General features: G+C 53.0%; 2 protein-coding genes across 6 annotated transcripts; both read left to right on the plus strand.

Moving 5' to 3' along the window:
* The first annotated feature begins 1,729 nt into the window (after positions 1 to 1,729).
* Positions 1,730 to 21,130, plus strand: HDAC6 (histone deacetylase 6). 5 transcript variants are annotated; one of them, XM_068534149.1, is made up of 29 exons: positions 1,730 to 1,837; positions 2,879 to 3,019; positions 3,108 to 3,236; positions 3,372 to 3,460; positions 5,355 to 5,439; positions 5,528 to 5,568; positions 6,300 to 6,396; positions 6,543 to 6,640; positions 7,632 to 7,736; positions 7,861 to 7,929; positions 11,539 to 11,665; positions 11,762 to 11,827; positions 11,920 to 11,979; positions 12,058 to 12,147; positions 12,448 to 12,554; positions 12,644 to 12,711; positions 12,957 to 13,128; positions 13,222 to 13,350; positions 13,522 to 13,690; positions 14,001 to 14,134; positions 14,668 to 14,736; positions 14,846 to 15,038; positions 16,536 to 16,685; positions 18,007 to 18,181; positions 18,292 to 18,758; positions 18,843 to 18,947; positions 19,081 to 19,227; positions 19,325 to 19,453; positions 20,900 to 21,130. In XM_068534149.1, the coding sequence occupies exons 2-29, from the start codon at positions 2,909 to 2,911 to the stop codon at positions 21,035 to 21,037; spliced, it is 3,519 nt and encodes a 1,172-aa protein (XP_068390250.1). In that variant the 5' UTR covers positions 1,730 to 1,837; positions 2,879 to 2,908; the 3' UTR covers positions 21,038 to 21,130. The 5 variants fall into 5 exon arrangements, with proteins under 5 accessions (XP_068390250.1, XP_068390251.1, XP_068390252.1 ...); XM_068534150.1 differs by having other exon boundaries at positions 2,879 to 3,001; positions 20,900 to 21,037; XM_068534151.1 differs by lacking the exon at positions 20,900 to 21,130 and adding an exon at positions 19,674 to 20,104.
* ERAS (ES cell expressed Ras) lies at positions 20,954 to 24,641 on the plus strand. The gene is made up of 2 exons (XM_068534155.1): positions 20,954 to 21,065; positions 23,651 to 24,641. Exons 1-2 carry the CDS (start codon positions 21,059 to 21,061, stop codon positions 24,394 to 24,396), a joined length of 753 nt encoding a protein of 250 aa, XP_068390256.1. The 5' UTR covers positions 20,954 to 21,058; the 3' UTR covers positions 24,397 to 24,641.
* Positions 24,642 to 25,364: the final 723 nt, after the last annotated feature.

Raw genomic sequence — 25,364 nt, forward strand, 5'->3', positions numbered from 1 at the left:
TCTGAACCTGTACAGAAACACCTGTGCTGACCCTGAATTGGGCTGCCTAATCTCTTCATAGGAACCTGTCATGATGCAGTCTAAGGAGCCCCATCCTGAATTTGTATGGGAACCCCTAGTCTGGAGCTCCCTAGAAACAACTGGTCTGCCCTGTATAGAAACCCCTGCTTAGTTCAGTAGAGGAACAACACTATAGAAACTATAGGAATCCCTATCCTCACTCTGTCCAGGAACATTTGCTTGACCCAGTACAAGAACACCAGAAATGACCTGACCCTGTCCATGAATCCCTGTCCTCACACCTCACACAAAAGGAATACTTCTCCTCAGGAAACATGTAACCTCTGCACTCAACCTGTAAAAGAATCCCAGCCAGATAAAGGAAACCAAAGACTGACACCCTACAGCAGGGATCAGCAAACTATGGCCTTCAGGCCAAAGCTAGACTGCAGCCTGTTTTTACATTTTTTAAGGGAAAGAAAGAAAATAAAGGAGACAAAGGGGAAGGAAAGGGAGGGGAGGGAAGGGGAGGGAGAGAAGAAGGAAAAGAAAGAAAGGAAAACAAAGAAAGAAAGGGAGGGAGGAGGGGAGGGGAGGGGAGGGAGAAAGAAAATGTCACAGCAGCAGTACGTGGCTTGCAAAGCCTAAAATATTCATTATCTGGCCCTTTATAGAAAAAGTTTGCCAACCTCAGCTCTACAGGAACCTCTCTTCTGACTATACAGAAAAAATAGGCCTTGGCCTTTACAAGACTTCCTACTCTTTTACTTTGCAGGCATCACAACCTCAGAACGTTCCTCAGTGTGTATCATTGTATATATGTTTTCTTTGGTGTATTTGGAGGTTTAAAAGTCTTAGGGCTGTGACCCTCTTCCACTGGGACAAAAAGACACGTTCAGGTAGAAAAAGAGTGGAAGGGAAGAGAAGGCTGGAACTGGGGTTTGCAAGAGGGTAAGAGGGCCCGGCTACTGGGCGGCGGGGCTGTCAATCTGTTAGTTAGTCAGCGATGCTGAACCCCAGACCGCTTATCTCTCCCGCCCCAGCCTACAGCCCGGTAGGAAATGGTGAAGAATGAGAGAGGGAGATTAGGAGGACAAACCGGCCTCCTACGGGGCTGACATTTAGGCATTTAGACACGGTGTGGGGGGAGTTGGGGGGTGGTGCACAGTGGCAACTCCCCCTACCCCCTAGGCACACACTTTCTATTACAGCTTGGGGGCAGAGGTGACCCAGTGGAGGGGGCCGACAGGGAGAGCCGCCACCCAAAGAAAAACTCCCCTCCTGAGGTCCATTCTGGCTCCGGCACTATAATTACCACAATTTTCCAGATGAAGAAACTGAAGCCCAGAGATGCTCAGTAACTTGCTCAAGGTCACATGGCTAAGTCGCATAACCTCAGTTTCCTTATCTTCAAAGCAGCCTTAAGGAGCTACCTCATAGAACTGTGGCCTGCGACAATGCCTGTCACATAATACTTGCTATCATCACAGTTATTTGCCTCTACTAAGACTCCTTCCGCTCCACCATTCATTTTCGCGGCAGAATATTAATAGCCAACATTTGGTGAGTGCTTCCTATGTACCACCTTAGTGAATATGAACTCAGAAAATCCTCACATTTATTAACATCACCACTCCCATTTTGGCCGCCACCAGCCTTGTCCAGTTTCCACCGTGCTCCAGGCCCACCAGCCCGCCCTCACTACGTCATCACGGCGCGCAACGCGGGAAGCCACTGGGACGAGAGAAGACGCCCCTTCCTAACGGCCTTGCTTGCTTGCTTGCACTCTTGAGTTAATCGCACGGTACAGTTGGCGCCGGTCCGGAGGGCTCCTAAGGTAACTGGACAGGGACGGAGGGACGGCGGCCAAGGCCGCCAGGACGACAGCGGCGGTGGTTGGGGGAGGGGCGAGTTTGACCCCGAGTGCATCGTCCAGCCGCCGGCGCGCGCTTCATACGGGCGCAGCACAGCCCGTGTCGCCAGCTCTCGCGCAGACCCGCAGTTTGTGAGTTCGCGGGAGGTGTGGCCCGCACGAGGGGCGCGGCCTTGCGGCAAGATCCCCAGTGTGGGAGGGATTGGGGCGGGCTGTAGAGAGCCCCTGCCCAACGGAAAAGAGGGGGCTCAGGGAATTTTGAGGCGTAAGCCAGGGGCGGAGTTTGAGAAAGGGGCTGCGCCCGCGTCGACATCGGGGGCGAGAAGGGGGAGGGGCTAGCGGGAGGTGGCTCGGAACTGGCTGAAGGGGCTTGGTGAAGCGTTAGGGATTGGGCCTGGGTAGGGGGTGGGGCCTGGTGGAAGGAAAGGGGCAGTCCCCTGAGGAGCTGGGCTTGTTGAAACGTTAGGGGCGGGATCTAGCCAAGTGGAAGGTGCCGGTCGGGCCAATAAGGGGTGGAGTTAAGTGGATCGTTAAGGGTGGAGTCGGGCCCCTGGCTGGGTCTGGCTGAGTGAAAGAGTGGGTGATTATCCCGGGAGATTGGCTGGAATGGGCAGGTTTGCGAAGGGGTGGGGTCTGGGCGAGGCTTTGAGGAATGAAAGGGTCTGGGAATGGGGCTTGATAGGGCGGAAGGGGTCGGTGATTAGCTGGAAAGGGCAGGCTCTAGAACGGACTGAGCCAGGGGGTTAATTGCTCTGTGAAAGGGCAAGACTTTGAAAGGAGAATGAATAGTGTCAAAGGGGTGGAGCCTAGTGGAATGGGCGGGACCAGGTAGAATGGACACCCTGCTGGAGGGAGAGAGCCTTAAGAGGCAGAGTTTAGAAGGTGGTGGGGAATAGATAGCAAAGGGATAGAGACTAGCGTAGGGGGCGGGGCCTGGGAAGGGCTGGGATGTAGGGTTTTCATGGCGTTGGGCCCCTTCGGAGTCACCTCCACCCCACCCCCCAGAAACGCGTCAGGGGTGAAGTCTCCCCAGCCATGACCTCCACCGGCCAGGATTCCACCACAACCAGACAGCGAAGGAGTAGGCACAATCCCCATTCCCCCCCCCACGACTCCAGCGTCACCTCGGTGAGGCCCCAGACCTCGGTGAGGCCCCAGACCTGCCCTAATGAGGGGGAGGGGGAGCAGCGGGCCGTGCGTACGTTGGACTCTGACCCTTCTCTCTGTTTGGCAGAAGCGAGGTGTTAAAAAGGGTGCCGTACTCCGCTCCAGCCCCAGTCTAGCGGAGGTAAAGAAGAAAGGCAGAATGAAGAAGCTTAGTCAAGCAGCCGAGCAAGACCTAGTCGTGGGGCTGCAAGGGCTGGTGAGAGGGGCCTGGCCGCAATTTAACCTCCTGTGACAATCAAAACCCTGAGCTTCTCCATCCTGGACAGTGTGGGATGTTCCCTCTGACTCAGGCCCTCAATGCATCAGTCTCTCCCATTTTTTTTCCTTGCAGGATCTGAACCGGGAGGCCAGGACACCGTCTGGCACTGGCTTGGTGTTCGATGAGCAGCTAAATGAATTCCACTGCCTCTGGGATGACAGGTGAGGCTGGCTCCTCCAGGCCATACCCAAGCCATACAAAGACATACACTTAGAGCCCATTAGAAGAACGAATCCTGTCTTACTCTAGCCTAGAGACTGGAAGCAGATGATTTAGGGAGATGGGGCTCAGGCTTGAATGGGTTGTTTTCATTTAGCCAACAAACATTTATTGAGTGCCTTCTGTGTACCGGAGATGGTGACACAAACGTGTCAGACAAGACAGACAGGGAGCTGACAGGGGAGTAGGAGAGCAGGTCACTAAACCGCCATCAGCAGTGTGAGGTGTTTAATGAAGGAGGACCTAAGACCAGAGCTTTCAAGAGTGTTTAATAGAGAACGCTAGACTAGCATCCGGGGTTCCCAGAAGGATTCCTTGAAGAAGGGATGTTTGTGCTGAAATGGAAGAATTACACTTCCCATTCAGTCACACATTACAATCCATCAGCAAATTCTTTTGGCTCTATGTTCAAACTGTATTCAGTATCTGACCTCTCCTCACCGCCTCCACTGCCACCACCATCATCACTCACCTAGACTTGCAGAGGCCTCCCTGTTTCCACCCTCACCCCTGCTGCCTGTTCTTTACACAACAGCCTAAAAAAATATGTATGAGGTGATGTTCTCTCTCTTAAAGTCCTTCAAGGGCAGGGTGTTGCCCTGAAGGTAAAGTTCAAATTCTTCATCCTGGCCTCTAAGGTTCCCAATCCTCCCCCTCATTCGCTTCGCTTCACTTCACACACACTGATCCCCTTGCTGTTCTTCCAACATACCAGGCACTCTCTCATCTCACGCCTTTACCCTGGCCAATCCCTTTTCCAGAGACTCATTTCCACCTTCTCGTCTCCTAGTTAATATTCACATCTCAAGGAGACCCTCGGAGAGGGCTTTGCCTAGCCACTCCCCTTCCCCCACACCTGAGCGTCAAGATATTCCTAGCCCATGCCATTGTTTGTCCATTATTATACTTATGTGTTTACTAGTTTAGTATCTATCTCCCCTATCCCAGTGGAAGACTCAGGATGGCAAAAGACTTCATTATTGAATACATATCTACCGTCTCCTGAGGCGCTAGGGACAGGCAGTACACAAAACAAACAAAACTCCTGCCTTCGTGAAGATTACGTTTTAGAGGAGGGAGACAGATAGTAAACAAGCAAAAATCGAGTGATAAAGTGTATTAGAAAGAGAAGTGCTGTGGAGAAGCGGGAGGGAGAGCAAAAGAAAGTGCAGTGGAGGGGACTCTTCAGTTTTAAACACGATGATCAAGGAAGGCCTTACTACCTGAGCAGGGATCTGAAGGAGGTGAGGGAGTGAGCTATGGAGACATCTGGGAGAAGATTGTCCTGGGCAGGAAGAAGAGCTAGCGGAAACGTACTTGGTTTGATTGAGGAACAGGGAGGAGCCTAGTGTAGGAGAAGCAGAGTGAGTGAGGGGGAGAGCAGTAGGAGATAGGGGTCAAAGAGGGGATGGGGCAGGTCGTGAAGGGCCTTCTGGGGCATGGGGAGGACTTTGGCTTTTACCCTGAGTGAGCTGGGAGCCAGGAGAATTTTTTGAGTAGAGGAGGGACATGACCTGATTTGAGTTTTAACCAGTGTCTGGGCTGCTGTGCAGAGAAAGGACTGTTGGGGGAGCAAGGGCAGAAGCTGGGAGGCCAGCTGAGTGCAATAGCCCAGGCGAGAGGTAATGGTAGCAGCAGTTGGGGGTGATAGGAGAGGGCCAGGCTCTGCACATATCATGAGAACGGAAACCAGCAGGCGCCAGGGATGACTCCAAAGTTTCATGCGTCAGCAGCTGTGGAAGGGCAGATGGGGAAGATGTGCAGAAGCAGATGTGGTGCTCACCAGTGTCATATGTATCTGTATCTATATCTGTATTTGTATCTCTGTCAACCCAGCTTCCCTGAAGGCCCTGAGCGGCTCCATGCCATCAAGGAGCAGCTGATCCAGGAGGGCCTCCTGGATCGCTGTGTGTCCTTTCAGGTGAGTCCCCCAGCCGACATCCTGGGCAGAGGGCAGCAGCTGGTGGGACAGCCAGAGCCTTAGCCCTTTATTCCTCATGTCTCCCCAGGCCCGATTCGCCGAAAAGGAGGAGCTGATGTTGGTTCACAGGTGAAGGCTTGGGAGCCTGGTAGGGATGGGGAGGAGGCTGCCCTGGGCCAACCAGGGCAGGCCAGATGCTTTGGGAAGGAATGTCATGGGCTCCGTGGTCTTGGGCAAGTCACTGAGCCTCTCTGAATCTCAGTGTCATCGCCTGTAACTTGGGGGCTAGTAAACATGAGCTCCTCAGGAGGGCTTGATATGTGTCGGGTGCTTAGAATGGTGCCTGACATATCATGAGTCCCTGATGAGCTCTTTTTGTTATTATAATCTGATGTGTAAACAGATGATAGATATGTGGACAGAGTGATCAGGGGGTTCCCCCAGGGGGCTGAAGGAACCCAGAGTAAGAGGCCTGATGTGGTATGGCTCAAGGAAAGTTAGTGTGGCAGAGGGGGTATCTGAGCTGAGCTTTAAGAGGAGAAAAAGAATGAGTCCCATGAAGCAGAAGGCTGAGGAAAGGGAGATGCAGACAGCTGGAACTGTCTGGCCAAAGACCTGGAGGTAGGATTTGATGTGGCCAGAGCAGAGGGCAAGGGTTGTTACTGGAAATGAGGCAGGCTGGGGAAGAAGCAGGGAAGGTATCCTACATCCCAGCTATTCCCCAGATTGACAGTTGAGGAGGCCTGACTTGTCCAGTGGTTTGGTGCATGGAGGACTCAGCTGGGAAGGGGATAGGGCCCTGGTTCAGGGCCAGGGAGGGAGGCGGGCCCCTGAATCCCATCCCCCATCTATATACCCAGTCTAGAATACATTGATCTGATGGAGACGACCCAGTACATGAATGAGGGGGAACTCCGTGTCCTAGCAGATACCTATGACTCAGTTTATCTGCATCCGGTATGGATGAGAACTGTGAGGGCAGAGGGTGGTGGCAATCCCGGGGTCCCCCATCCCCACATCCACCCCACCTTGGAGGGGGGCAGCTGAGTGGACAGGGCTGCTGTCTCCCTCACTCCCTCTCTGGCTCCCCACTGTCTCTCCAGAACTCATACACCTGTGCCTGCCTGGCCTCAGGCTCCGTCCTCAGGCTGGTGGATGCAGTCCTGGGGGCTGAGATCCGGAATGGTATGGCGATAATCAGGTAGGACTCACTAGCATAAGGCTTTTTTACATTACAAAAAAATTCCTTTCTCAAATGTAAAAGGTAATGGTGTGGGAAGTATATTCACATGGTTCAAGAATCAAATGTTAAAAAAGGTTAGGGGTCAGGTACAAGTAAAAGTCCTCCCCACCCCCGTCGCCAGACACCTGCTTCCTCTCCTGGAGGCAGTCGCTGTCACCAACGACTCTTGTGTCCTCCCAGAAATAGTCTGTGCCATTCATGGAATAAATACCATACCTTGTTGATTCTAAGATGTATATTTTTTTCATATTTGAAACATCTTGAAATCTGGATGCATCTTATAAACAATGGTGACTCAGAATTCCTTTGGCAGCATTTTCTGCTTTGTTATTGGCATGTAAAATCACAGTACATCTTCTCATCATTGGCATCCCAGAAGTGATGAAATGCAGAAGATGTAGCTTTTCTCCTACCTCCCCTTTTTTAGCCACAAATTATGGTAGCACTCGACACACTCCCTGTATCATGCATTTTTCACTTATATATCTTGGAAAGCTTTTCTCTTAACAGTGTATAGCCTAGACCCATGTAGAATGCCATTATACAAATGCACAGTAAGTTAACCTGCCTGCTACCATTGGGCATTTTGGTTCTCTCCAATCATTTGCTGTTTCCAAAAAATGCTGCAGCAAATATCATCCATTTATAAACATGTTATTTCACCCTTTTTGTTATATAGGTTGTGGCCTAAGTCCCCAGGAGCAGAAGGACTTGGTATGAGGGTGTATGCATTGATAATTTTAATGAGCATTATCAAATTTCCTTCAGAGAGAGAAGAGTAGACTGGGGGTGAGGGTCTGAGGGACCCAATTACTCAGTTCCTGGCAGATGTGCAGGCATCAGCACTGGGGGAGTTGGTGGTCCAGGATTAGAGAGCAGGGAAGTGTCCATCTCTGAAGAGGAGGACCCCTCACCACCATTAATCTGTGGCCTTCCCTGCCCTTCCCAGGCCTCCTGGACACCACGCCCAGCACAGTCTTATGGACGGGTATTGCATGTTCAACCACGTGGCTGTGGCTGCCCGCTATGCTCAACAGAAGCATGACATTCAGAGGTCAGCAGCAAGCAGCAGGGTGGGTGTAATGAGGGTGGCGCAGGGTTGGGTATCTTGGTCTAGGCACTTCCCCCAGCTGCTCCTTGATCTGCTTACATAGTGCCCCCCTCTCTCCCACTCACAGGGTCCTTATCGTGGATTGGGATGTGCACCATGGTCAAGGAACACAGTTCACCTTTGACCAAGACCCCAGGTATGCCCGGAGTACCACCCTAGATGCTAGACTCCCAGCCACCCGCCATCTTTACAGGCCCAGCCAGAAGGGGCCCAGGAGGGAAGGGGAAGCATTCACATTTGTTGGGCCTGCCCTGGCAACAGGTTTGGTACTGCCCTCTGCGTGTCTGCTGTCTCTTAATTTCATTCTGAGGCAGGGACTGTTGGGTTCCCCATTTTACAGATCAGGGAACTGAGGCTTACAGGTTAAGAGGTCATAGAGAGAAGAAGTTGAAGAGATGAGATTTGAGCCCACAGATGTTTGGAGATCTCGTTCACCAATTTATCCTGGAGCTGGAGTGAACCTCAAATTACTACTTTATGTTTTCTGATTATGACAATACTGCAAATTTTATTTCTTTAAAGAATTAAAGGGAGTTAGTTCCCTGGTGTCCTAGTGGTTAGGATTCCGGGCTTTAACTGTCTCTGCCGGGGTTCAGTCCCTGGTCGGGGAACTGCGAGCCCGTAAGCCACATGGCATGGCCAAAAAACAAACAAAAAAATTAAATATCGAAATGTCTAAAGCAGTGAGTCTCCTGTAATTCCTATCACCTCAAAAGTAACTGTTGATAGTTACAGAATTTTTCCTGTAGATGTATGAATATTCATCATTATCATTATTATTATTAACATACTACCACTACATTTTCTTCAACAACTTGCTTTTTGCATTTAACAGCATGGTGTGGACACCTCCATGTTAGTGCCTCTGAAAAGCATCTCGTTCTTTGTAAGAGCTGTACAGTGTTCCATTGTATGGCTATACCTTTGGTCATTTAACCCCAGGATGTTTATAGGTCTTCCCAGTCTTTGCTATACAGATAATTCTACAGTGAATAGTCTGGTAAATATATAATTTTATACTCCTCTGAGTATATCTGTAGGATGAATTTCCAGTTCGTCAGAGGGTCACTGTGCTTGAAAGTCTAGAATCTAGTGCCAGACTTCCCTCCAGAAAGAGAACCACCTTACCCTTCCTGCAGAAAGTGATTGAGCCCATCCTTGTCAGTAGGGGACACTACTAAATAGTTGTTGTTTTATCCAGCCTTTTATTGAATTGACTGCATAAATTCCACTTTTTCCCATGGTTCCTGAGCTCCTGTGGCCCATTATCTAGTCTAGGTTGGTTGTTCTCCAGACATTGCTTTATTATTTTCCACCATTCAGTGTTGCTGACAGATGTCTAGATGTCAGTCTGATTTTCATTCCTTTCCAATATATTTTCCTCTCTGGAAGGTTTTAGGTTCTTCTCATTATCCCTGGCATTCTGAATTTTCACCCTGCCCCTCATTCTGCTTACCAGTGGTAGATATTTTACATCTGAAGACTCATGCCTTTCTTAAATCCTCAGAAGTTTTCTTCTATTAGATTGTTGATGATTTCTTCTACTGTGTCCTCTCTGGTCTCTCTGTTAGTCAGATGTTAGACTTCCTGGGTTGATCCTCTGTGTCTCTTATTTTTTATCTCATGTCTTCTGTCTCTTTTTTCCTTTTGCTCAGTGTCCTGGGAGATTTCCTCAACTTTACCTTGCATTCCTTCTTTTAAGCTTCAAGAGCACTTTCTTCCTCTCTGTGTTCATGCTCTACTAAGCTTTAGTTTAGTTGTTTTCCTTGTCTTCATAATAGTATTTTAAGGGCTATCCAATTTGTCTCCAGCCAGGACCCTCCTGATGGAGTTAAGAGATTGAGAGATGGGGAGCTGGGAGACTGAGGGTCATGGATAGATTTTTTTTTCATTTATACATTCTTATTCATAAAGAAGAATGCATTGAATATATTCACAATTCTTCATATCTATGCATATAGTCATATATCCACAAAATAACACAGCTATTGCCTCCAATGCACTTTTAAAACAAAAAGAATGATTAATGATATTAAGGAATTCTTGTTATTATGCCTAAGAAAATTAACAAGAATTCATTTAGTAAACTAAAGCTTAGTAGTTAAAAGGAACAAGTAAATTTAGTGAGTTGGTTATTCAGTGAATTGGCTATTCAGAATTGATTTTGTGAGCATTGACCTGGATCTGTGCTTGACTTCTCCAGAAGGGAAACCTCAGATTGTCTTGGGTGACTTCCCAACCTGTTCAGCATGGGAGAGGGCCTGCTGGGGCCCCAGACTACTTTCCAGGGATTTGTTGAAGTCTCTAATTGTCTGACATCCTTTCTCCCACTCTCTGTCTTCCTGGGTTGATACTTGTTTAAAATTCCTTTACTATCTTTTGACTAGGATTGTAGGAGAATGAGGAGGTAAACCTGTGCTATCAGTCCACCATTCTTTTACTGGAAGTCAGTTGAACTTATTTTTAAATCTCCTTCTATTTGCTTTATAAACTTAATTTCCTTGGGTGTTAGTTCTTCTGTTTGTTGACTTTGGTGGCTCTCTTGTGGGGTGGACTTTCTTCAAATCTTTTCTTTATTCCTATCTTTCCCGATGATAATATTTATGTTCTACTGTACGTTTATCTGTTAGAGTCAAAAGTAAAACAGTCATCCCCCATCTACTCAAGACCAGAGCTTTCACATGGTCTTTATCCCCCCAATTCCAAAAATCCTTGTATACCAATTGCATTTAATTTCACAACTATATTATCAACATTTATTAAAATGTGACTGTTAAGTTTGTCTAGATTTATTGCTTACCACTGTTTCTTGCATTTCCCTAAAAAAGGAAAAAAGTGCTGCCTTAAGTCCTTTCTGGAACAAGGCAGGGGGTGGATGAACAGATGGATGGAAGGATGGATGAGAGATACTCATTTTGATCACCTCAGTCAGAATCAAGCCCTCCTACTTGGCTTACTATCAGAACATATACCATTGTGTCTTTTCAGTATCTGTTCTGTGTCAGCCCCCCTCACTGCTCTGAGTGCTCAGTTTCTCACCTAGAAAATAGAAGAAATAGTAGAGGTAGCCTGTAAGGTATTGGAGACAAGGAATTGCCCCCTCACTGGCCTCATGGAGCCCCAGCCAGCATCCCCACTCCAGCTCCACATACAGAACCAAGTCCCACCCCTCCTAACCCCTAGGCCCTGAGTCTCCCCACTTCCTTCAGGGAAAATACTAAGCTCCCTAGCCTCGCCTGGCGTTCTTTTCAGCCTTAGCTGGCTCCCGCCAACTAAGGCCAACTAAGAGCCTCATGCCTCTGTGGGCCTCCAGTGTCACAGGGTTTGTCCTGCTGTCACTATCTTGGTCACAGGGGCTGGTGGGTGGGCAGGCATGATCTAGAGTCCCCCACGGGGTCAGGAGCCCTAGGAGGTGGGATAGACTTGATAGCTCTCAGGGTCTCAGAGCTAGAACTGGGTGGGCACTGAGAGGGGCAGCAGTGTTTGCTGAGGGAGCAATTTCAGTAAGAGAGCAAATGAATGAGTGAGTGAGGTAATGGATAAATAAATGGAAGAATTAATGGATGAGAGGATGAATAAGCTGGCAACTGAATGGAAGAATGAATGAATGTATGAATTAAAGAATTCATGGGGAAATTACTGAGAGAATGAGTGAATGGTTGAGTCAACTGTGGTAGCTGTGGGTTGGGGGTTTCTGGGGGGACCGACTCCTCAACCCTCACCTCTTTTTTTTCTCTGTCTCTAGCGTCCTCTATTTCTCCATCCACCGCTACGAGCAGGGTCGGTTCTGGCCCCACCTTACAGCCTCCAACTGGTCCACCACAGGTTTTGGCCAAGGCCAGGGATACACCATCAATGTGCCTTGGAACCAGGTCAGTATCTGCCCACCCTTTGCCCCCAAAATGAGGCCCACCCCTGCCCTTCAGGGCAGATGGCAGGACGTCCCCATCATGCCTCCCTGTCTGCAGGTGGGGATGCGAGATGCCGACTACATCGCCGCTTTCCTGCACGTCCTGCTGCCAGTTTCCCTTGAGGTCCCGTGGGTCTGGGGTGTGTTGGGGCAGAGGCGATGTTGAGGGAAGGGCCGTGAGGGCAGGTGGCCTCATGTAGTTCCTACCCCCTTCAGTTCCAGCCCCAGCTGGTCCTGGTAGCTGCTGGATTTGATGCCCTCCAAGGGGACCCCAAGGTAAGGCAGGTGCACTGGGATGGCAGGAGGGCAGAAGGGGGCCGCACGGAGCAGGGCTGACCCTCCACGTCCCTCCAGGGCGAGATGGCCACCACTCCGGCAGGGTTCGCCCAGCTAACCCACCTGCTCATGGGTCTGGCAGGAGGCAAGCTGATCCTCTCACTGGAGGTGAGTGACTCACTTCGTCTCTCAGCCCATGGATCCTGGAAGACGTAAGAACAACTTTCAGTCCTGTCCCAGCATTTCCACTTACTAGCTGGACAACCTCTCCTAAGTCACTCAGCTTCCCTGTGCCTCTGCTTTCCTTATGTAAAATGGGCATTATAATAGTGGTAATCACCCCATGATACTGTCCAGCACATGAAATGAAGTCAGCCTTCAAATGCCCTGTTGCTTGACAACACCCTACTCTTCTCTGGTAACATCTGGTTCTTTCCTGCCCTCCCTCATGTGAACTCCTTCTCCCAGGGTGGCTACAACCTCCGCTCCCTGGCTGAGGGCGTCAGCGCCTCTCTCCACACCCTTCTGGGAGACCCTTGCCCCATGCTGGAGTTCCCTGGCACCCCTTGCCCGAGGTGAGCCCAGGTGGAGGAGGGGAGAAGTAGGCCCCTCATTGCCCACTCAGGGGCCAGTTGGTCACATTTTCCCCTCCCTTGCCCTCCAGTGCCCAGGCGTCGATCTCCTGTGTTCTAGAAGCCCTTGAGCCCTTCTGGAAGGTCTTTGTGAGATCAGGTAGTTGGCAGGGAGTGCGCTGGGTGGGGGGTTGGGCAGGGAATGAGCTGTGGGAGGAGACTCTTCCAGACCCCACTCTGACTTTCCTCGACGCCTTGGTGGGGGAGGGTCAGGCCCTCTCTCTCACTGGGCCCTGGTTTCAGGCCTCCCACCCCTTTTTAGGTTTGGGTAAACTGAGTGCCAGAGTATTAAGGGGATCCAGGGTGGGGGAGTAGGACTAGGGTGAATGTGGCCTCCCCATGCAGCTGAGACTCTGGAGGAGGAGGACACTGTGGAGGGGGACAATGTGGAGGAGAAGGAGGAGGAGGGACCGTGGCAGCCCCCTGAGCTCCCAATCCTGACGTGGCCGGTGCTGCAGGCTCGCACAGGGCTGGTCTATGACCAACAGATGATGGATCACTACAACTTGTGGGACAAGTATGCAGTCAGAGAGGTGGGCTAAGTGGGAGGAGGGGAGGGACCCCCCACTTCAAGCACACTAAGCCCTGCCTCCGATTCCCCCACTCCTAGCCACCACCCCGAGACGCCTCAGCGCATCCAGCGTATCATGCACCGCCTGGAGGAGCTGGGTCTTGCCGGGCGCTGTCTCGCCCTGCCCGCACGTCCAGCCACGGACGCTGAGCTGCTCGCCTGCCACAGGTCAGACCCCTGTGGCTGGGGTGGGATGGGGCCTCAGAGCACGCAAGCCACCCTGGGGGCTGGAGCCTGGGCTTGCCTCTGTTACGTGGAGCTGCTGCGAGACACAGGAGAGGACGTGGAGGGGACAGAGTTACCTGGCTGTCCCCTTGAGTGCCCCCTCTGTGCCTCCAGTGCTGAGCACGTGGATCGTCTGCGGGCCACGGAGAAGATGAAAATCCGGGAGCTGCACCGCGAGGGCGCCAACTATGACTCCATCTACATCTGCCCCAGCACCTTCACCTGTGCACAGCTGGCTGCTGGCGCCGCCTGCCGCCTGGTGGAGGCTGTGCTGGCGGGAGAGGTGCCTGCACTTTGGGGAGGGGACCTTGGGCTCCAGGAGAGGAAGTCCTGGGGGTGGGGGGTGGGGAAAGAGGCGGCTCTGAGAGGTGGACCAGGCCTGAGGAAAGGGGGCATGCAATGGGAGGAGATCCTAGCTCACCAGAGGCCTGGCTCCTGGGGAAGTGCACCCAGCAGGATGGGGGCTACAGGGTTGGGGGCCCCTAGCAGCTGGTGGAATAGTAGAGGGACAGGAGAGATGGAAGAGGAGAGGAAAGGGAAGGGAAAGCGGGGAGGGTGGGTGGTCTAATCTTTGTTCCCTGCCCCTCCGCCAGGTTTTGAATGGCATTGCTGTGGTGCGTCCCCCCGGCCACCATGCAGAGCGGGATGCTGCTTGCGGTTTCTGCTTTTTCAACTCTGTGGCTGTGGCTGCTCGCCATGCCCAGGCCGTCAGTGGGCGTGTGCTGCGGTGAGGGCTCCCTGCCCCCACCGCCTGGTGCTTATGCAGCAGGCCCCATAGTGCAGCCCCCATAGTTACCCCGAACCACCCAAGGGTCCAATTGCCCAGCACGTCCAGGAAAGGACCAAGGACCTAGCCTCTCAGTGCTTACCCAGATAGGATCCCCAGATTGCGGCACCCAGGTGCTTATAAAACAGAATCCAGGGTCCCCTTCCCCAGAATTTCTGGCCCCTGATGACTATCCCAACAGAACCCAGGGTCTGGCCTCTGGTGCTTCCTTCAAAAGACCCACGATCTAGCCCCTGGCACTTACCCACACAAGGCCCGGGATCTGGCCCTGAGCACTCGCTCGGGCCCACAGTGAAGCCCTTAGGACTCTGATAGGACCCACAAGCCTGCCACCCAGTGCTTTCCCCAGGGACCCAGGGTCCGCCCATCCGCAATAAATGCCCCTGCATACAGACTCCAGGGGTCTAGTCCCTGCCCTCCCCCAGGGGGCTAGTGTCCCGGGGTAACTGAGAAGCTGTCCCCTCCCTCCTCAGGATCCTGATCGTGGACTGGGACGTCCATCATGGTAATGGAACTCAGCACATATTTGAGGAGGACCCCAGGTGAGGGGCTGGGTCAGGGGGTGGGGTGTGGTCAGGGAGGTGGGCGGGCCATGCCTCATGGGTGCCTCGCTAACCAGGCACATCCCTCCTTCCCACCGTGTTCCTGCAGCGTGCTGTACATTTCTCTGCACCGCTATGATCATGGCACCTTCTTTCCTATGGGGGACGAGGGTGCCAGCAGCCAGATAGGTCAGGCTGCAGGCACGGGCTTCACCGTCAATGTGGCCTGGAATGGGCCCCACTTGGGTGACGCCGACTACCTGGTTGCCTGGCATCGTCTGGTGCTTCCCATTGCCTATGAGGTACGATTTAGGATGCACGTGACAAGACTGTGTGGGTGGCAGCAGGCGTGCATGTGTCCGACATCTCAGTGACTGATCCTGTGAGAGGACCTGCGGGTGGCTGCTGTGATGGCTTTGGGGGAGGGGATGTGACTCTGTGATGGCCTTTGGGTATGTTTGTGCAGTGGCTGTATGTGACTGCCTTCTGTGTGTAACTGTGAGGACTTGGGAGTGTGCGGGGATGGTCTTGCCTGGGGGTGTGCCTGGCTGTGTACCTGTCCTGTGTGTACACCATCACTAGTGCCTATCTGTGTGTGATGGTAGCCCCATGTGACTGCCATCTCTGTGGAACTGCACGTGCCAGGTGGGGAGGGGTTCGAGCACGTGTGAAACTCTGCGCAGGGAGCTATTTGTCACTACCGCTGCTCTGTGTGATGTGTGTGATATTGTGAGTCACTGCACATTGCTCTCTCTGTGACAGCCAGTGTGTGACTTTCTGCATGTGGAAGGCTGTGTGTGACAGTCATCTCTCTCTCCTATGGCCTATATACATTTCCCTGACTCTGTGTGAGTGGCTGTAGGTAACTGCTTCCTCCGTGTGTAAACTGTGTGTATGTGTGGCAAATCATGTGTACATGACTAACTCTGAGGGTGGATGAACGTGAGCGCCATCTCTGTGACCTCTGTGCAGACATGCGTGTTCAGATGTGTATGTGTGTCTGTGCACAGTTGGCTGTGACTATCTCTGTGTGTGTGTAACTCTGTGAAATAGTGTGTGTGACCATGTGCAAGCGACCACCTCCTGTGGGTGCAACAGCACATGTGACTATTGTGACTGTGGTGGTGGCATGTGTATGATTGTGTTTGTGCAGGGGTAGCTGTGGATTACTGTTCCCTCTGAGAAACTGTGTGTGCGTGCGTGACTAGTACCATGTATAGTCTGGTCTGTGTGAGACTGTGTGATTGTGTGTGGGTGTATGTGACTGTATGTGACCATCTTCTGTGTGTGGCACTTGTGTTGTCATCTTCTGTGATGGAAACGTGTGCACCTCTCTTTGGCACCGTGTGTATAAAACCCTGTGTTGTGCCCATGTGTCCCATGTTTGACACAGGGAGGGGAGTGTGTGCCTCTTGGTCTCACCCTTGGGTGTGTATGTGAGGACATATCTCTCCGTCTCATGTCACCATCTCTTGACATGAGTCTCCACACCTCACAACTCTGCTTCATGACCCTGTCCGTCTGTTTCTCACATCTCCGTATCTCTGTATCTCGGGTCTCTAAATCTGTGTCTGATGTGTCCACATCTCTGAATCTCTCTTGTGTCTCCATGTCCTCCCCTCCCTATTTTCAGGGCTCTGGTCTTGTGTCTCCCGGGCTCCAGGTCCCATGTCTCCATCTCTCTGACTTGCATTGCCATGTCTTCATTTGTCCTTGTCTGTGTCTCTGGGTCTCCCTGAACTGCTGCCTCCCCACGCCCCCACCCTCATGCTCACGTGTCTCTTCTCTGCCTGCCTCAGTTTAACCCGGAACTGGTGCTGGTCTCAGCTGGCTTCGATGCTGCCCGGGGGGACCCACTGGGCAGCTGCCAGGTGTCGCCTGAGGGCTATGCCCACCTCACCCACCTGCTGATGGGCCTGGCCAATGGCCGCATTATCCTTATCCTAGAGGTAGCTGTCTCGGTCCCTCTTCCTGTGGTGGGAGGGTGGTCGGGAAGACTTGGGTGTCCCCACCTGGGGTTGTGGGCACACACTGGGCATTAGTAATAACACCAGCATTAGCAACTTTAATTGAGCACTCACTATGTGCAAGACACTGTTCTTGGCACTTTACGTGCATTATTAATGCATTTACTTAACAAAGCAGCCTTGTGAGGTAAGGTCTACTGACCTCATCATTTTCCTCTCTCAAGATCAGGGAAACTGAGGTACAGAGAGCTGTGGTGACTAGCCGGAGGTCACACATTTAATAATGGCAGAGCCAGGCCTTGAACCCAGGCAGCCTGGCTCCAGAGTCTTTGCTTTTTACCTCTACTTGAACTACCTCCAACAAAATCCTGAGACAAAGGAAATTCACTGACCTTTTGTAAAGTACTCAGTGCCCCCGCCCCCTGTGCCTCAGTTTCCTTGTCTGTAAGATGTAGCTGGCTAATCGTGGAGGGGTGCCTGGCACATGGTAAGCCCTGTATAAGAGCTGTGGCTTCTTATGGTTATGCATTGTTCGTACATTAGTTTAACCCACTCAGCAACTTTCTGTGCTGTTATTTGTACTCCTTCACAGATGAGGACAGTAAGTCACAGAGAGATTAACTGGCTGGTAAGATGTCCCACCGTGTGCCCAGGCCTGCCTGTGGTGGAGCAGGGTGGTGGACTCTCTCCTCAGGTAGCCCAGGTTCCAACCTCAGTGCTGCCTCTTACCAGCTGTTAAGACCTCAGACAAGTCATCTAACCACTCTGAGCCACGGTTTCTTTATCTGGAAAAAGAGCAGAGACTGGGGTTCCTATAGAGTGTGAGAAAAGGGGGTTCCCATACCAGGTCAGGATAGAGATTCACGTAGAGAGAGAGACCAGTTGTTCCTGTACCAGGGCAGGGCAGGGCCTTCTCTGTGGGTGGGGCCAGGGGTTCCCATACTGTGAAGGCAGGTTCCTGCACCGATTCAGCACATGTGGTTGTGAGGATTCAGTGCTTAGAATAGGGTCTAGCACACAGCAAGCACTTAATGAACGTCAGCGCTTACTAATGTTGCCATCAGTACTGTCATTCTTGTGGTTATTGTTATCTTGCACTTTACGTCACAATTTTATCCCCCTCAACGACCACCTCACACAGTGGGTGCTGTCCATCTGACAGATGTGGGTTCTACTTGTCCCCAGTACCTACCCTCCAGACTTGCAGGACCCCAAGGGGAGATTGGGAGGCAGGACATCTCGTCTCCCAAATTCCCTGAGGACCCCCCCGTCATACCTTTCCCTCCTCTTTTCCTTAACAAAGGGTGGTTATAACCTGACATCCATCTCGGAGTCCATGGCCGCCTGCACCCACTCCCTCCTTGGGGACCCGCCACCCCTGCTGACCCTGCTGCGGCCCCCACTGTCAGGGGCCCTGGCCTCAGTCACCGAGACCATCCAAGTCCATCGCAGATACTGGTGCAGCTTGCGGGCCACAAGTGAGTGGGTAAGGGGAACTGCGGGCAGTGGGGGCTCAGGGGAGGGCAGGGTTTAGAGGCGGGAGAAGGGATAGCACCCACACTCAAGGATCTCCCTTCCATGGTTCCAGAGGTCAAAGATAAAGAGGGACCCTCCAGTTCTAAGTTGATCACCAAGAAGGCACCCCAGCCAGCCAATCCTGGGTCAGCCAAGGGGATGACCATGCCAGAAGGGAACATTCTGGAGGCAGGCACGGGGAAGGCCACCTCAGCAACATCTGTGAAAGAGTCCACTCCACGCCAGACTACGTCAGAGACAGCTGTGATGGAGCTCACTCAGGACCAGTCATCAGAGACAGCCATGGGAGGAGCTGCTAGGCTGAACCAGGCCACCTCAGAGGCAGCCACAGGGGATGCCACGCTGGACCAGACCACCTCGGAGGAGGCTGTGGGGGGAGCTGAGCTGATCCAAAGCCCTCCAGCCTCATGCGCTGACAGTCAGACTCCTCCAGCGTCACCCATGCAAGGAGCCACAACCCAGATATCCCCCAGTAAGCTGACTGGAAATCTCAGGACCTTGGAACTAGACAAGGCACAGGTAAGGCCCACCACACCCAGGTAGGGGGGAAGAAGGGACAAGAATCAGGCCTCCCGGATACACCTCTTATCTCTGTGTGTATAGGAACCCCCAGAAGAGGAGGAGCTACTAGGAGAGGCAGCTGGAGGTCAGGACATGAATGAGTCAGTACTGATGCAGGTCACTGGAGACCATGCTGACACTGACCAAGTGAGCTCTGGGAGAGGCTAGAACAGTGGCTTCCTTCTCATGCCCGTTTGTGCCTCCACGTAGGAGCATGCGCTATAGGAACATATAATGGGGAGGTGGAGTCCCTACCTTACTCAGTTTCACCCACCCCCAGGCCATGTTTTATGCTGTAACACCACTGCCCTGGTGTCCCCATTTGGTGGCAGTATGCCCCGTACCTGAAGCAGGCCTGGATGTGACCCAACCTTGTCAGGACTGTGGAGCACTCCAGGAGAACTGGGTGTGTCTGTCTTGCTACCAGGTATGCAGCCGAGGAAAGGGATGGGGTGGAGGTTGGCCCAGGAGCAAACCACAGGTGGGTGCTGATTCCCCACCCAATGCTCGCTCCCCAACCTCAGGTCTACTGCAGTCGTTACATCAACGCCCATATGCTCCAACACCATGAAGGCCTGGGACACCCGCTGGTACTCAGCTACGCCGACCTGTCTACCTGGTGTTACCACTGTCAAGCCTACGTTCACCACGAGGTGGGCCCTGGGCAGACCCTCTAATGTGTGCACACTTACTCACACTCCCCCCCGCCCCCCCCACACACACCTTTTGTGATTGCATAAGGGGCGAATGGAGACCCTTCTGCATGTGGGATAGGCCAAGAGACAGGGCGGTTGAGGGCTGGAGTGGGGGCAGCCTCCTGGCTGAGGTAGAGGGGTGCTCACTCTTACCTCCCCTCTCTTGCCTCCTGCTCAGGCTCTCCTAGCTGTGAAGAACATCGCCCACCAGAACAAGTTTGGGGAGAACATGCCCCACTCACACTAAATCCCAGAGTGTGCTCCTCTTCTTCACCTTCTGAGACCCAAGATAGACCAACCTTAGTTCATGCCAAGCTATACCTTTGATGAGGGGTAGCCTCACTCCATCCCATCCTGAAGACCCTTTACAACTCGCCCAGGGTGCTGATTTAAGTGTATATATTTGTAAGAGAACTGTGATGATCAATTATAGATCTCCCACTGCCTGCTCAAGGGACTCCATCTACTCTGCCCCAGAAGGCAAGGGGAGCAGCTCAGTGACCCCAAGAGGGGGCTGATATAAAGATGATACTTTGGAGGGAAGGGGGATCAAGTGGCAGGTATGGCGGGGTTGCATATGTAATAAAGTACAAGCTATTACAAAACTTGGAGAACGCTTTTAATCTTGAGTGGGTAAAGAAGCCCACCCTCCTGGCCAACAGGGCTGATGAGTAATGAAGGAATGAGGGTGTGGGTCTTTATCAGGTCAACCCCCTGCTCATCCAAAAACTAACTGGAAATAGAGCAAGCAGCTTGACTGGCTCCATAAGAGATTAAATGGTGCGAATCTGTGAGAAAATGAGCTCCTGCCTTAGAAATAGGAGCCTCACAGCCAGTCCCAGCTACACCCTGGCTGGGAAGGCAAGAAAACTCTCATGAAGTGTCTTCATTAGGCCTCAGTCTCCCCATCTGTCTTTGTCTTGATTGGGGGGTGGGGGGGTGTCCAGGTTTAACATACTTGGATTTGGTGGTCATGGGTAGCTTCCTGGGGGAAGGAGTGTCTACCACTGACCAAGGGTGGGGAATTGTGGGATAATTTTAGGGTTTTATTTCTCCCATATAATGAGAATTGCTTCGGCAACTCAAAGGAGTCTGGGCTGAGGTTTCCTGGGCTTTTCTTCATGGCCACCCTGTGACCCCAAGATGGCCAACAGAGCCCCACCCAATCAAGAAGAGGAGAATAGGAAAGGGGAAGGGTCAGCTCAGTCATCCTCTTTGAAGGAGCATTGTGGTTGCCCCCGCCCCACAACACCTGCTTACATTTCATTGGTCAGAATTGTGTCACATGACTGCCATAGCTGCAAGGGAGTCTAAGAAATGTTGTAGCTTGGAACACATCCACCTCAAATCAGGTTCTTTCTGCCTTTACAAAATAACCCCTCCTCTGCAACTCTCTCCCTCCAGGACCGGACGCAACTCTCTCCCATGCTACCAAAAAGCCCACTTGAGGCAGCACAAGCTCCAGGGCCTCAGGCCCTCACAAAACATTTGGCAAAGTCTGGACATTCAGGTCAAAAATCTGACACACCCCCCACGCAGTAAAAACACGAAATCACGTCCCAGATGGGAGGTAAGGAAGAGGTGCAGCGGGATGCACGGGGCACACAGCGGGGGTCAGCGCTCACAGCGTACCCCAAGAAGACCTCCTTTGCGCACACTCGCCTGGCGGGCAGTGACCCAGCACTCACCCCAGGGGCGGGGGACAGGGGTGAGCCAGCGGAGGGGCCCGAGGGCAGCTGGCTGCGCATGCGCACTCCCTCCCCCATCCCCATCCCCCCCTCGCCCCATACCCCCGCCCCATACCCCCCCTTGGGACCAGCGTCTCCTCCCCTGTCAGTCCTGTCAGAGCAGCGGAGGGTTCGGGTACCTGCGCCACCGGCCTTCCTGGGACACAGGTGAGGTGAGCCGGGCCGCCCAGGCCCCACGGCACCGACCTGGGAGGTCCTTCCACTTAGGGCTGTGGGGGTATGGCCGAGGTCGGGTGTCGGGGACCCTCCCCTGTCTCCTCCCATCCTCAGGGGCCAGCAACCCCAGGCCGCCTTTGTGAGGACAGGCCTGGGTGAGGGTGTGGGCGCCGAGCGGGGAGTCGGGAGCTGAGCGGGGAGGTCCAGGCCGAGCACGGGGTCACGGCTTCGGGGTGAAACTGGGGGTCCCCCCCTCCCAGCCCCATGCTGGCCAGCCGCCCGGGCTTAGGGGACACGTGTACGGGGCCCGGGCCAGCCCGGAAAGGGGTAGGACTGCGCTTGGGGTGGGCGCCCCCCGCTCCGCTCAGGTCAGGGAGGTGACACAAAGGAATGGGTACGGGCATGGGGGAGGGGCCCCCGACAGTGCCCCACTGGCACTTGGCACTGCGGTACTTCTGTACTCCCGTGTCGCCCTGCGATGGGCTGTGTGACCTCGGGCCAGTCACCGCGGCTCTCTTCCCCGAGCCTCACGGTTCCTTGTTGACGAAGCGGCAGTGGCAGCGTCTGCCTAGCGCCCCGCCAGGTGTCGGGAGGTCGGCCGGCGCTCCGCTGCCAGTGTCGGGTGCTCTCAGTGTCAGCCCCAGCGACCCCCCCGCCCAGAGCGAGGGCCCCCTCACCTGGCCCTGCCTCGGGTGATGGCACCCACCTCTCCAGTCGCCTGGACTCCCTCCCCTTCTTCCCAGTCCCTCAGCAAATCCTGTCAGGCCTGCCTTCGGAACATCTCTGAATCCCGCCCGGCTCGTCCAGATCCCCCACTGCTGGCCCGCACTACTGCCCTGGCCTCCTCGCTGCCCCCCTCCCCTCAGCTCTGTCCTCTGCTTACATCTCCTCATCATGGCCCCCTTCTTCCTGGGCGAGCGCATTCCACAACTCTTTTCAGGGATCTTCTCTGGGCTGAGGGCCCCACAGCTGGATCCCCACCTGGGACCTAGCCCCCCAACCCTGACCCCCGGATCCCAAACTCCACAGAACCCCCCCCTCCACCCCCACCCCCTGTGGATCCCTCAAACCCACCACCTGCCCCCCAGCTGCCACTGTCCCAGGGCTTCCTGGGACACTCGGGGCCGCAGCCATTATGATGCATTTCCTGAGGCCACACACCGAACCAAGACCAGGATGTGTATTGAATGGGTTAATGGTGACTTAGTATTAATAGTGAACGCTAATTGAGTACCTGCTGTGTGCCCATCCTCTTCTAACTACATGGTAATTTACTTGCTTAACTTGTTTATTGTCTCTTTCTCACTTTCAGAATCTAACCCTCCCAAGGGCAGGGACTTTATTTTGTTCTCAGCCATATCCCCGCCCCCCCACCCCACCCCCCATCCCCGCACCCATCACAATGCCTGGCGCACAGGAAGGTCCTCGAATTAATGAATGAAAATTAAATTATAATAGAAATACCTAACATTAACCAAGCACCTTCTGCCTGCTTATCACCACCTATTGCTGAAACATATTTTACTGATTTATCTTTGTTGTCTGTCTTCCTGACTAGAATGTCACGTTCATGAGGGTCGGGGGTTTCTTAATCTGTTTTTTCCCCACCTCTTTGTCCTTGCCCCACAGTAGGTTCTCAACAGCTGTATGTTGAATAAGTAATAAAGACTAAATTCCAATGACAATGGCTAACAGACCTCATCATTTGCTTACCTATTTGGTTTATTGTCTCCATCTTTTAAAACGTAAACTCCTGGGGGCAGGAATGTTGCTCGGCACAAACTATGACTAGCAGTGTGCCAGGCTGGGGTCCAATGGTGACACAATCCGAAACCAAAACCGACGAAGGAAATCCCTGCCCTCCCTCCGGAATGCGGAGGGACAGCAGCTAATGGGTAGGGGGTGTCTTTTCCGGGTGACTGGAAATGTTCTAAAATTAGACTATGGTGATGGTCACACAACTCCGTGAATGTACTAAAAAACATTGAATTGTACACTTTAGCTAGGTTAACTTTATGGTATATAAATTAATTAAGCTGTTTTAAAAATCTCACAGCGTTTACGTTGTAAAAGGGAGTGAGAGAGAATAAACAACATAAATAATGTATATAGTATATTAGGTGATTAGCACACACTAGGCACTCAATAAATGTTGATTCGATGACACCCGGCTGTCCCCTTGCCCCTAAATGGTCTCACCTAACCTCCCAACCCCCCACCCCCATTGTCTTTCTTCTCTTTCCACCTGCAGGGCCTGCTGTCCACATCTCTTCCCTGAGCTGCCCACTTGGGGCCATGGCGCTGCCAACAAAGCCTAGCATGATTGATCTGGGCCTGGGCACCTGGAGCCCTAGCTCCCAGGAGCAGAGCCACAGGGCTCGGGCACCCTCCAGGGGTGTTGGCAAGCAGCTGCCTGAGTACAAGGCCGTGGTAGTGGGCGCGAGTGGCGTGGGAAAGAGCGCGCTGACCATCCAGCTGAACCACCAGCGCTTCGTGGAAGACCACGACCCCACCATCCAGGATTCCTACTGGAAGGAGATGGCCCTGGATCACGGAGGCTGCATTCTGAATGTGCTGGACACGGCAGGGCAGGCCACTCATCGGGCCCTGCGTGACCAGTGTGTGGCGATCGGGGATGGTGTGCTGGGTGTCTTCGCCCTCGATGACCCCTCGTCTCTAGCCCAGCTGCAGCAGATGCGGGCCACCTGGGGCCCACACCACACCCAGCCCCTCGTCCTTGTGGGCAACAAGTGTGACCTTGTGACCACCACCGGAGATGCTCGTGCTGCTGCTGCAGCCCTCGCAAAGAGCTGGGGGGCCCCTTTTGTGGAGACCTCAGCCAAGACACGCCAAGGTGTGGAGGAGGCCTTTTCCCTGCTCATCCATGAGATCCAAAGAGTCCGGGAGGCCATGGCAAAGGAGGCCATGGCAGGGCCAGGTGGGGATAAAGGCCGGCACCAGAAGGCCATGTGCCGCTGTGGCTGCTCCGTGGCCTGAAGTTCTTGGTCTAGAAAAGTGGACCCTCCCCCAGACCAGGGTGGTGGTTCCTTCACTTGAGACCCTCCTGCCCCCCCCCCTCCCCGACCCCAGCAACTAGCTGTGTGGGACACTGTCGGTGTACTGGGGATAGATGGACCCTTCTCCTAGGGAGGTTTTCTTTTGGTGATGGGCTTTTTGGCAATGTGGGGCCGTAGCGTTGGTTATGTGTCATGTCAAGTTGAGAGATTGTGTGGAAAATTAAAGTGTGCTTAGGTTTCAAAGCTGCCTCCATGCCAAGTGTTATGTGGGTGGGAATGAGACTGGGGAGAATGTTACTTGAATTGTGAGAATTATTTCATTCAAGAAATGTGGGGGAGACCCCTGTGTACCAGGTCCTGCTTTGGGTACAAAAGATATAGAGGCAAGCAAGACACTAAAAATCCCTGCCCTTGTAGATATAACATAAGGCTATGTATTAAAGGCAGGCAAAGGAATAGAGTGACGGGGGGTCAAGGAAAGCCTTACTGAGTAGGTGACATTTGGGCAAAAACTTGTGGATAACTAGGGGCAGAGGGAATAGCCAGTGCACAGGCCATGACCACAAACCAGTTACCACACCAACTCCCAATACCTTCAGGGCTGGGCTAAGAGTACAGATAGAGTGGCTTCTATACTGTATAACTAAACATTACATATCAAACTAACAAAATACATCCTATCCTCCTACCTTGACTAATACACCTTCTCAAAGCCCAGAGAGTTCCATGCCAGGAGGTGATGGTGTTGGGAGGGCTGACCCCTGGCCGGCAGCCCACTCCATTTCTCTTCCTGCTGGTAGCCCCTCCCCATATCAGGAGGCAGGCGCTCATGTGTGCAAGTGGTCGTGCCAGCACCGCCCAAGCTCTACTCACATGCCTCACAAACAGCCACCCCTTGACCACCACTTGGTCCTCAGGAGGATGGACCCCCAGAAGATGCTGCTGAAA

Source organism: Eschrichtius robustus, chromosome X, assembly GCF_028021215.1.
Source record: "Eschrichtius robustus isolate mEscRob2 chromosome X, mEscRob2.pri, whole genome shotgun sequence".
In the NCBI taxonomy this organism is placed as follows: Eukaryota; Metazoa; Chordata; class Mammalia; order Artiodactyla; family Eschrichtiidae; genus Eschrichtius; species Eschrichtius robustus.